We start from the raw sequence: 12,898 nt of genomic DNA on the forward strand, positions 1-12,898 counted from the left end.
CAAACTTTATGTGACAAAAAAAAGTGAGTGCCCATATATGGACATGATGATGTCACATCACTATCATATTTGAGCATATCACTACCATATTTGGGCAAATCACACTAGTTTGATAGTGTAGACAGAGCTTTACACAAGCTATAAAACCCAATAGACTTACAAGATAATTAGATACTATTAAACATAGTAAACACAACACATAGCGTATTACGGATTAACTTACAACTTGAACGAATGGTCCAGGCGTGTTCCACGTTATAATAACGTGTACCAAACAACGTACTTCACCTTCCGGATCGATTAACGTTGCATTAAACTCCAAGGATTCTTTGCTGGGAGATTTGGAAGAATATCTTGCGAAAGTAAAACTGTCAGGATTACGGCCTTCAAAACTTTCATCTGAAAAGAAAATAATATTTATGATCATTTTTGCTATCCTGTAGTGGCAAGTATTATAACCATGTTGGTGCAATGCCTGCTGCTTCATTGGGATCCAATCAAATGCTCTGTCTACACTATTAAAAACTAGTTTGACAAAAAAGTGTGATGTGCCCGAATATGGTAGTGATATGCCCAAATATGGTAGTGATATGACATCATATCCATATATGGGCACACCACATTTTTTTGTTACATAAAGTTTGATAGTGTAGACTGAGATTAACACTAGTTATCAGTGCAAGCAAGACATTTGAACTTTCCTAACCTACAAAATATAGCAGGCATAGTGAAAACTCCATACTAAAGATATTACGTACCTGGAAGATTCTCAATTTCATTGCATTGTGGAGCTTCGGGAAATTTGTCATTAAGGTTGAAATAAGAACGCAAAAACAATGTAGTAGCGCCCTCTTGCTCAGTTGGAACAACGTTCATTGCCTGTACTTGAGTTCTCCTACATAAAAATAATATACATTTATTAATAATAATGCTGGGTTTAAATATATGGAATGGTCAGTATCGAACATTGTGAAACTTAATCTGAAATAATGTTAAAAAAACTGAAAACAAAACCAAAACCCAAAACAAATTAAAACCAAAATAAATATAACAAAATGATATAAACAATCATTAATAATGTAAATGTATTACCAGATTTTAATAATTTTTTTAAACAATAATGGTTTAAAATATAAAACTACCACTCTATACTTCTGAATTTAATTGCTTGTTATAACAACTCTGTAATTGTTGTTATATTCTCTTATGGCAGCCCCTGCATCTAGTATCTGTCTCAAACATATTACAATACATAAAAATAAGTAAAATAAAATTGGTTATATTTTACATGTATTCAATGCTACTGTTTAGCTTATCTGAATCATTTTAGAAATTAGTTCTGAAAAGTGAATTTAAAAATCAACATAATGAATCAAATAACATTGAAATTTGAAAATACCCAAAATAACCAAATGGGTTACTAATGATGTCATCAATTGAAAAAAATCAAAAAAATTAGAAAAGGAAAATAGAATTAAAAGAAAAAACTGTACAAAGTAAAAAGACTAAAAACTGTTGTCATGTCATGTTACCTTCTGAACCCATAATCCACCTGGTATAGTCTGGAATTTGTTAATGTTAAAAAACAAGTGAAAATATATCTTACTTCTATCTTTAAAAATGGTAAATGATTATTGGAAACATAATTTTATTTTATGTTATTTACTATATTAAAGGTTATTATTTTCCTTTATTATCTAACTACCACACCCATTACATCTTTAAATTTGCATGCAAAATGATCTATATTGGGATGGGACATATTTTACCCCTAAAATTTTGAATTCAATGTGGGGGTGGGGTGGCATATTGTGGAGCTGTAGCTTGGTGGTTAACATGCTTGCCTTCCAATCCCAAGGTCCCGGGTTCAATCCTGACCTAGTGCAGGGTTGTAACTCATGACTCTTTCAACTCCACTCCCTAAGCCTCAAATGAGACTTAGTTTATAAGCACGATAAATTATTAAATAGTTTATCTATCCTGTAATTGGCGAGTTACTCGCTGTTGGATGAGTATGAAATAAAAAAAAAATCAAAAAAAAAAAATCACTACATTAACTTTTTCTTTGAACGTCAAGTATAGTAAAAATCTGATTAATAAAATGCAAACCTTTTTTTATTTAAAGGAATTGTTGTAATATGGAGTCCTTTTAAATGTCCTCGGCTATAACACTGTGTACGACTCTGTGGAAGCTACAGAGAAATAAGAACAGGAACTAGATTAATGTAAAGAATATACTGTACAAATACTTTTGGATATAAACTAAACAAAACTTAACTGTTAAGGCCAATTTACACAGACAGAGCGGTAACGGAAAGCGGAAAACCGCATAGCTTCTTGACCAAGTTTGACCAATCACTTTATTCACATGAGTCATACATATAAAAACAATGATTTGTAAAATTGTTTGAAAAAGAAAAGTAAAATTTCTAATATGAAACATATGAAGGGGCAGTACTGTATCTATCCTGAGCAGAAACCACCCGTCCGCCCCACGTTGTGTGTAAATGGTCATAAGGAATAACAAAGATTCTATATTTTTATTACCATTACCGCTTGTCTGTGTAATTATACTAGGGAATAAAGTGTGTAATCAGAGGTCCCAACTTGGAAAAATTAAAAGGACCTGTGCTTAATGGTAAATGTATGCACTATTGGGATGTTTTGTATCCAAAACAATCAGGAGAAATGACACCTTTGGCAGCAGACAGGAGATTACATATTTGGAAACTTCTGTGATTATTGTGAGACTTGGGAGGACTACTAATGTACTAATAGAAGAAGGTGTGAACTGTGATGGTCATAACACATTTGAAATCTCTGTAAAGCTCTGTCTACACTATCAAACTTTATGTGACAATAACATTTGATGTTTCCATATATGGACACAATGACGTCATATCACTACCATATTTGAGCACATCACACTTTTTTTTTTCAAACTAGTTTGATAGTGTAAACAGAGCTTAAGGATACAAACGCTAGTCTATCATTTTGGAGAAAACCTATACAAATCATGTGTTTACACAACAAAGCAATAACCTAACTTATTCAAACTCTGACATTATAAAGGACTTTAAAGGGCTTAATTGAAGAGCTAGTAGCTAAATAACATAGATCATAACCCACCCACATCAACCATTACATATATGATTGACAGTGTAATTAGGTCATAAATAAAATTAAAGTTAAGCAGGTAGTATCTTTAACCTCTTTAACTCATAATAATCATTAAATACAACTACACGCTACACAACTATATAAACACAATATTATTGTTAATTAATTTAAGCGCTGTAACTATTTAGATTTTCAGAATTTAAATGTCAGACTTGATTAGCTTTCAAACATATTTAAATCTTGTTAAGGTGGAAATCTGTGTTATTTATCAGACAATCATTACCAAAGACAGATGTTAATTATAATGACATTGTTGTCTGTCGAAAAAGAGAAAAAAAAAGAAATACAGTATTCTGCTTTAAAAGAGACCTATTTCTATTTGGATAAAAGTTTAGCAGAATGTAGAACACTGAGGGATGAGGTTCCTTTTCAGATAAAAACATTTTTTTTTTTTAATACTATACATACCAGAGATGCTCGGAAGAACTTTCTCTGTCCACCAACAACTTCAACCTGTAAAATACGATTTTATAAATAATTAATTATATATATATATATTAATATTAATACTTGTCTTTTTTTAAATATTTATTTTTGTATTGTAAATTTGAGAACGTAATGTATTTTAAGAACATGTGCCAGTGATTTAAATGCAATGATAACAACTTTTTACAAGGCATTAATATTTTACATACATAGGTGATCATAAAACTTATTTTTACTCTTATATACAACATCATCACAAGATTAGGTTGGACAAATTTGAAGAATGTCAAATTTTGTATCTTGCTAATCATTCTTTAGGTACTTAGAATTTAATTATAAACTAAGTATTTCCACAGGGATGCTCTAAATGACTAAATTAAATTAATTTACAGATGTGTAATGAAAAAAGTATTTATCCCAATGATGGGCAAAAATCTGTCATTTGATACTGCATAAGGTCTATATGGTTAATCTATTTTAAATTAATCATTATTTATAGGAAATTAAAAACAGTACCTAAAAAAAACTTCCAGATATCAATTAATCAACGCATCTAAGTTACATGCAAGACACAATCGAAGCCTTAGGGGACTTAATTTCCTTCGCAAATTTAATCACGGTGATTATCTTAAGATTTTTTACCGAATGTGGACGTCATAAACGTCTGATGCTGACGTAACACTTGAATGAGCCTATTAGTGATGTTGCCGCAAATAACTGGGGTTAAGAAATCGCAGCAAAAACAATGGTATGACACAGATTGTTCTTGAGTTTCTGCTTATTAATACATTTATTGTTTAAAAGCTTTCTATATGACATTGTTTATGCAATAACAACATCATCTTGAAATGAAACAAATTACAATGAACCAAAAAATAACCGTTATTCAATTTACAAGAGAGAACTTTATTAGCATGTGAGAAAAAAGCATAAAGCATGCATATGTATTAAATTAATTAAATTAAAAAATGGAATTGTTTTATCTTTAAATTGCTCTAATATTATATTACTTGTATATTATTTAATTTCACTGATAAACATCTATCTATCAGTTGTTTTAATTATATAAGAGTACTATAAAATATGTGTATTATTTTACTAATTATTATCATTATTTATTCCGATACATTTTACAAAATATAATACAAACCAACAAATTAAACAAACAAGACGCACTGAGAAAATATAAAATCACTAGCTTTCAGGAAAGCACAAAAGCAGCCTAAGCCACTGTCACCAATGAGGTATGTACATCATTTCTGGTTCTAAGATGAATACAAACAAATATAGGATTCGAAGCTGTACCTCCCTTTCTTTTAAGAATTTGTATTACAAATTCGTTCGATTTTTCATTTATATCGAAATTCTTAGGGAAAGGAAAATGAACAGTGGCTGTAGAAGATCACCATACGCATCTGGAACCTATTATTACGCAATACAACAAAACAAAATCAGATATTTTCAATCAGCCTTCGAATATCTATTATTCTACCCTCGAGAACTAGCCTAATGCGAAACCAAATACAACATATGATCATCAATTTCCTCTCTCTCTGTAATCTTGATATTGCGTACTATTTTCTAGCAAGAAACTAGAACAGTGATTATATTACGCATTCGAAGTGGTACATTCAAATAGTCTGTATTTGCCTTTTTGTTTTGATTATTATTATTTATAAAAGATAAAGCAATATTTTTTTTATACGTTATATTTTTATATGTACGACAATGACGAAATAAAGACTAAATGAAATGAAATAAATAAAACAAAGAGGTAAGAAAAAATCATCATCTAGCTGCCAGGAATATGCCTAGTACCCGGCCGAGTGTCATACAGTTTCCTCGAGTTGATTCATCATAGATATTCCTGAATATGGGTTTGATTTAATATGCTGACAACGTATTATAATATGAGTATGGTAAGAACATATAGAAATGATATGTTGTATTATTCATAACTGCATCCTTTGCTGTCACACATAGTAAAATGCCAAGTAATTCATGAAACATTATTATATAATATTTATATTTATATCACTTGCACTGATGAAGGGCTAGTGTTGCCCGAAAGCTCTGCTATTTTTTCTGGATGTTTTACTTTATTGTTTTGATTTAGCTTTTTGCTTATTTTATTTTGTATCTCCATTGAGATCCAGCCACTGATACCCACAGCATTGTCATTTTGTCAGTGCTTATTTTATTTTGTATCTCCATTGATATCCAGCCACTGATACCCACAGCATTGTCATTTTGTCAGTGCTTATTTTATTTTGTATCTTCATTGAGATCCAGCCACTGATACCCACAGCATTGTCATTTTGTCAGTGCTTATTTTATTTTGTATCTTCATTGACATCCAGCCACTGATACCCACAGCATTGTCATTTTGTCAGTGCTTTTTTTTTTTGTATCTCCATTGAGATCCAGCCACTGATACCCACAGCATTGTCATTATTTTCTGTAATTTGCCTTTGGATTTATATAGTAGTTATGTATACAACATACATATGTTAAAAATACAGTATTTGAAAATTAATTGCAAACTGATAAAAATGAAGAATTTTTTTATATCACATGCGCAAGTACAATAAACATTATTATATTTTTGTTTTGTAATTTGATGTTGTGGAAAAGCATTCGAAAATTGGAAATGAAACATTATTATATAATATTTATGTATACAACATACATATGTTTTAGGAGTACAGTATCTCAAAATGAATTGCAAACTGGTAAAAATGAAGAATCCTTTTATAATGTTATGTGCGCAAGTATTAAATAAACATATTATATCTTTGTTTTATAATTTGATATTAAAATGTTGAGGAAAAGCCTTCGAAAATTGGAAATGATAACATTTTAAAAAGTAGTCAATATTTAAATCCTTGCAAAACTCACACAGTAGAAAAGACAAAATCTCACATAGGGAAAAGACAAAATCCTACATAGGGAAAAGACAAAATCCCTCATAGGGAAAAGACAAAATCCCTCATAGGGAAAAGACAAAATCCCTCATAGGGAAAAGACAAAATCCCTCATAGGGAAAAGACAAAATCCCTCATAGGGAAAAGACAAAATCCCACACAGTAGAAGACAAAATCTCACACAGTAGAAAAGACAAAATCCCACACAGTAGAAAAGTCAAAATCTCACACTGTAGAAAAGACAAAATCTCACACAGTAGAAAAGACAAAATCTCACACAAGGAAAAAACAAATCCCACAGAACACTAACATCAATTTTAAACGTCCATTACATAAGTAATCATGTTGGAAATGATTGATAGGCCAATAGCTTAGATAACATTGATCTTTCACAACAATTATTGCTAATTATATAATATGCAGGTACATATAGAAAAGTAACCTACAGTACTTTATAAGTGAATATATCTATTTTAATTTGACATTGATATAATAAAAACAATAAAAATCAATGACATCATTTAAGGAGAATAATCCACATTTTGAACTGAACTGGATAAATTTATTTGCTGGTCTTATTTATCTAATAAAATCATGTGATTAAATAAGTCAATAAAAAAAATCAATAAACCGAATTAATTTAAATATTTCTTGTGTAATATTATTCTATAAAAAGAGGTTCAATAATAAATCTAGTCCCTTAATTACTGTTTATTTAGACATTAGTCTTTACTGGTACTGAATATTTGTAGGGTGAATTAATGCGTTGTCGGTCGTTACCTAATATAGAGCAGAGAAGTACGGCCCAACTTCACTGCATGCACACAATGAATTGACATGACCTAACTGTTGCACCACATCTCCCTATTATCGATAAGTCTTTATAGACGGAGAAGTGGTCTATTAGTTTAAAAGTTTTCCATAACTTATTTAGGCTTGTTTTACTTGCTGTCTGCATGCACACTATGAATTGACATGACCTAATTCCTAAGTTGCCACAAATCAAAAACTCCCAAGTATCGAAAAATCCTTATAGCATTGGAAAAGAGGTCTAATTGTAAAGTTTTCCATAACTTTATTTAGAATTCATTCTACAGTGTACACATGTTTACTTTCTGTTAATCAAACTTTCTTAATACTATGTGTGTGCAGAATGTTTAATAAACGAACAAAACGAAACGATCAGTTGTAATTATTATAACGTTTAGAAAGAGATTGTTTTCTCTTTGCGGTAATTGTCTACTTTAGGAGATTGGCATTTATTTACAACTGATTGCCCCTGAACTAGCATATTTATTATACCTTTCAAAGAATAAGTGAAAGTGGCATGAGACTATTATGTTGTTTTCAATCATAAAATAAAGGTGTGGTACTATCAATAACATTGTGATAAACTTAAGACAAATGAGTAATAGACCCCTGAGGTACAGCGTTCAAGTCACATTGACCGCAACGGAAAGAGAAACCTGGTTCTAGTCATCACCTGTCACATTTGAATAATTGTAGTTTTGGTATTTGCGGTAAATTGTAAAAAAATAAAACAAATAGGAGTGGCCAATAGGAAATTGAGCAATGCACAATGGACCCGGCATAGAAACAAGATCATAAAGATGAACATTTCTTTCTCGTCAAATTGCAAAAGAAACATAAAGCTTTATTTTATGAGTTTGTCGTCTTTAAGCTATTTCTATATTTCGTGATAGAAATGTTAATGTTTGATGTGAAAATGGTAAAAAAATATTAAGTTTTGAATACAATTATTTTGGGTAAAAATGTGTGAATTTGAATTTAAAGGAATAATGACATTCATAGATCTGATGGTGATTGCATTTGCATTTTGTGTTTAATGTTTAACACAAGGTTTATCAAGGAGAACACAACACCTTTAATTTAGAAACTATTGTCAACAGTGGAGCTTCTATTTAGGGGATACCATCAGGACTCAATGGGGGTTTCCCTTGAATAAGTAAGTAAGTAAGTATAAGTAAATAAGTAGATAAGTCAATTAGGGTTGTTCATTTCACAGGAAAGTGTCAAAGATAAGGAGTTCTCCTATTAAACATATAATTCACCAATCCTACTGTAGATATGTTTCAAGATTTGTCTTTATTTTATTTTAACATTTCCTGCAGTTTCGGATAAAAAGGCCAACAAATTTGAGGAGTTCAACTAACATTTTAATTGCACTGGCCTGGATGTGCAACATATCCATTCAACACATCAAGCAGCATTTATTCTCCTTTCAAATATCCCTTGTATTACTCAAAGTAGACGTTCTCATTAAACTGTTGCAGACACGTTCACAGAAACATAGCAATACTTTAAATACTTACTGCGGAAAAATCTATCCAGTATTTGATCTCCTTATTAAGCTGGTTCTTGGTGCCGTAGATTGGTTTACAGCACGGATCAAGTGGAATCACTTGGGGGAACATCCGCACTTTTACGATCGATTCCAGCATTATGGTGTCTTCCCAGTTCTGTCCATAGTGTTCAGATAATGCTAATTCTGCAAGTTGCCTACACAATTTAAAAATATATAGTCTATTTAAAATGATTTATTCAGGATGTGTATGTGTATATTTGGAAAAGTATTATTATGTTGTGTGTGTGTATAATTGAAAAAAAACCCTATTTTTAACTATACCACATAAAGGGTCAAGCATGCGATGAAAGTGACCATCATAATAGTAGGGGCAACAAAAGACCTATGGTCAAGTTTTGTTTGGAGTGACTATTTTTCCATTTATTACTCTACTTTGCTCTATGTAGCTGTTAGTTGTTACCGCCATAATTTTATTATTTATTGTTTAAAATTTAGAAGTTATAAATTCATAGAATACAATAATTACCTTATAAAAGTATCACTAATGCCCTGTTTGCTTTGTATATTGCTGTAGTAAAGGCCATTGGTCAACCTACCAGCAAACACTCTGGCAGGATCATTAGCTTTTGAAGAAAACTTGCGAGCAAAAAACAGGTTATTTGCTAGGTCTTGGATCGCCTCGTTGTCAGACTCCTCAAAAGTACCAGGACCCTAACAAAATAAATTGTTGACTCATATTTTAATTTCTTAAATAAAAAGTTTGTTAAACAAAAGTTTTTGTAGTTAAAATTTGCTGCATGGCTACAAAGACTTGATTTTCTGAGTTGATGAAAAACCTCAATTCAATTAGTTGCTCAAGAAGAGGCATATATCTAGAGGTCTATTTCTGGTAGTTTGCTGAAGTTTTGTAAACCGGTCTACAGTAGGCCAACATCAAACTTTTCTTGGCAAAGTCAAACTGAAGCTATGTTTACACATCAAATTTATTTGCCCAAATATGGTAGTGATATGCCCAAATATGGTGGTGATATGCCAAATATGGTGGTGATATGACATCATCATGTCCATATATGAGCACATCACATTTTTTTTTCACATAAAATTTGATAGTGTAGATAGAGCTTATGGTTTGTTAGGATAGACTAGGCTTTATGTTAACACATTTTGACATATGTGAATGGCAAAATGGTTTATAATGTTCAATGTTATAAAGTAGTAATAATTATTGTTTAAAGTAACACCTAAACATTGTCACAAGTATTTTCAATGAAAGGCATGCAATCAAGTACAAGCCATAAAAATATTGAAAACTTTGCATAAACACTACGTGCATTTGCAATTAAGAAATCTAATGACATCTAACACGTTTCGCTAGTGGGATTATGTAGGTTATAAAACGTGCAAATTAGTGATGTGCGTCATGAAAGACATGAATGTGTTAAACATTTAATCAAATAAAAGCCGTAATAGCAATTAGTACGTAGTTAACTACATTCCCACAAAGCAGGCTTGTTTATTGGTTAATATGACTATCCTTGATTTCTGAGAATTATATTGTGCATTGCCGTTAAAAAGTAATTGGATTTTACTGTGCTGAAAATATAAAGTTAAGGAATACAGATCTCTCTGCAATTAATAATTCTCTCCTTCAATGTGTGTCGTTCTTTACCGGACACACAAATCACAGATTTCCTCATCTTTATCATTTCAAATTAATTAATTAATTAATTACATTTCAGTATATCACAGGGCGGTTTAAATTTCATGTTCTGTGCCTGTTTCTGGCTGTTTTACTTTATCGTTTTGATTTAGGTTGTTTTTTGTATCTCCATTGAGATCCAGCCACTGATGCCCACAGCATATGTCATTTTGGTTTTATATATTCATTTTCATCTGTATCTTACCTGACCACAAAAGTCAATATCTTCTGTGTGTCGACAAAAGCCACGATCGTCTTTCCTTGCAAACTGCTTTAAGTGATGTAAATTCATATGTACAAATTTCTTCCTGAAAAAATTAACAGTATTCAAAACAGGTTAATAAATGTCAATTCAGCATGAGAAATACTATATCTTATGGCATATTATGGTGTCTCAAAGTTGTTGTGGTTAGAAGAGCCAAATGAATATAGTATATATAGTCCCAGGGAGCCTCGATACGCAATTTGCAACAACTTAGGGGGTGGGATTTGGATGGATTAAAAAGTCTGAATTTACCAAAAGTTAGTGGGTGGGATTATATCCGAGCATCAGATTAAATACTTCTATATAAAAGAAATGGAGTGGAGTTGTGGTTTGATGGTTATGATGCTTGGCTACCAATCCTGGGTCCTGGGTTCAAGTTCTGTCATATATCAGGATCAGGACAAATTACAACTCCACTCCCAAGGACTTGTTATAAATAAGACTTTGCTTATGTAGAGCATCTTGTGTATGTTTGTCTTATTAATGGGATTGCCACCTTTAAGAAGGATAGTGAATGAATTCTCTTATGGATATTAATAAATATATAAAAAAACAAAACATATGTATGTTGGGCACAGGTATTCTATAAAGCCTATACATTCATTCTACATGTTGCTTTAAAATCAGCATAAAGATTGATGTAAATGCATATTTCATTCGGCATTATTGATGGTGATGTAAATGTATTCCATTATTGATGGAATTAGAATTTTAAAAAACAATCTCTTTAAAAGGAAATAAATGTTTTCTATGGCGACAATATGACTATCAAAACACATAATTATTTGCAATCAAATCCAAAGGATCCTAGACTTTGTCAGATTTGTATAAAAACAATAACAAATAATGACAAGTGATTTCCTTCCTTATACGTCTCAATACACATTTATAATACCAGTAATTAATTCCTATAGCTGTGTACCAAAAATATATTTTATTATGTTTTAAATTAGTTTCATCATGTAATAATACTTTAAGTCATTTCCTGTGCATTGTTTTCGTCATTTCATAAAATCGAAAGATCAGAGAAACAATATAAGAAAAAACATCAACTCTAGAATGCAATAATAATAAAGTAATTTCCTTTACATGCTTTAAGCATCACTGAAACAATCAACAGACTGCAAGTATTAATACACCAATAAAAATGCTATAAACATCAGGCTCAAAATCTAATAATATTTAAGTAATTTCCTCTTGCATATATTTCTAATATCAGTTATAATATCTTTTTCGTCTCTTAGATATCACAGATACAACTGTTTCAGCAATAACATCTATGGGTATACGGATTCATTTTAAATGTTGGGGAAGAAGAAAGAGAGGGTGGTAGGAGGGGGAAGAAGAAGAGGGTGGGGATAATGGAGATTAGGTGGGATGGGGAGAGAAGATGGGGGAGGAGAGAAAGTGGGAAGGAGGAAAGAAGGTGGGAAGGAGGAGAGAAAGTGAGGAGGAGAGAAGGTGGAAGAAGGTAGGGATAGGGAGAGAAGGTGGGGAGGGGAAAGATAAGGTAGGGAGGGGAGAAAGAAGGTGGTGAGGGGGAGAGAATGTGGGGAGGGAGAGAGAAGGTGGGGAGAGGGAGGGAAATATATAAATTTAAAACCATTAACCATTAATCATATGAAGTTGCAGCTTGACATATCATTAGGGAGGTTTCTGTCAAAAACCACTGTAAACATTACATCAAATCCTCAATAAAAATTAGTTGCAAAAAATATAAACATTCTTGTTAACCTTGATAATTCAATAACTTTTATGCTATTTACATAAATTTCATCATTGTCTAAAACGTTATTTAATATTCCACCAACAAAAATATCCTCAGAAACTGAAATGTGCATACATGAATTAGTCATAAGTTTTGATATTCTTATCGAAATAAATTGGTATAAAAGAGCTAGTCTGTCTATGAATTCACAACTTCTGATAAATAATTAATGTTAAGTATTGCAACTGTGTGAAGAAAATTGTTTTTGAAGGTAATCGAATTATGAAAACAAAATACAAATTGTATCTTATCCAAGTCAGCTCTTATTAAAGCTCTACCTCTATTATATGAACACTAGTGCCTGTTGAAA

General features: G+C 31.3%; 2 protein-coding genes across 2 annotated transcripts in view; both read right to left on the bottom strand.

The window, feature by feature from the left end:
• The window catches only part of LOC144837513 (epididymis-specific alpha-mannosidase-like), a 128,299-nt gene that overhangs the window by 36,818 nt on the left and 78,583 nt on the right, over window positions 1-12,898 (bottom strand). The gene's annotated exons all lie outside the window — the stretch shown is intronic.
• LOC144837489 (uncharacterized) overlaps window positions 1-12,898 on the bottom strand; it is a 76,362-nt gene that overhangs the window by 4,920 nt on the left and 58,544 nt on the right. Inside the window, exons 11-17 of the mRNA XM_078692627.1 lie at window positions 10,761-10,863; window positions 9,383-9,567; window positions 8,864-9,050; window positions 3,589-3,633; window positions 2,110-2,192; window positions 759-895; window positions 224-399 (exon numbers count right to left, since the gene is read on the bottom strand). Of these exons, the coding sequence (XP_078548753.1) occupies window positions 224-399; window positions 759-895; window positions 2,110-2,192; window positions 3,589-3,633; window positions 8,864-9,050; window positions 9,383-9,567; window positions 10,761-10,863 (916 nt within the window). The remainder of the gene's footprint in view (window positions 1-223; window positions 400-758; window positions 896-2,109; window positions 2,193-3,588; window positions 3,634-8,863; window positions 9,051-9,382; window positions 9,568-10,760; window positions 10,864-12,898) is intronic.

The sequence above is a fragment of the Antedon bifida genome, chromosome 3, assembly GCF_963402885.1.
Source record: "Antedon bifida chromosome 3, ecAntBifi1.1, whole genome shotgun sequence".
NCBI lineage: Eukaryota > Metazoa > Echinodermata > Crinoidea > Comatulida > Antedonidae > Antedon > Antedon bifida.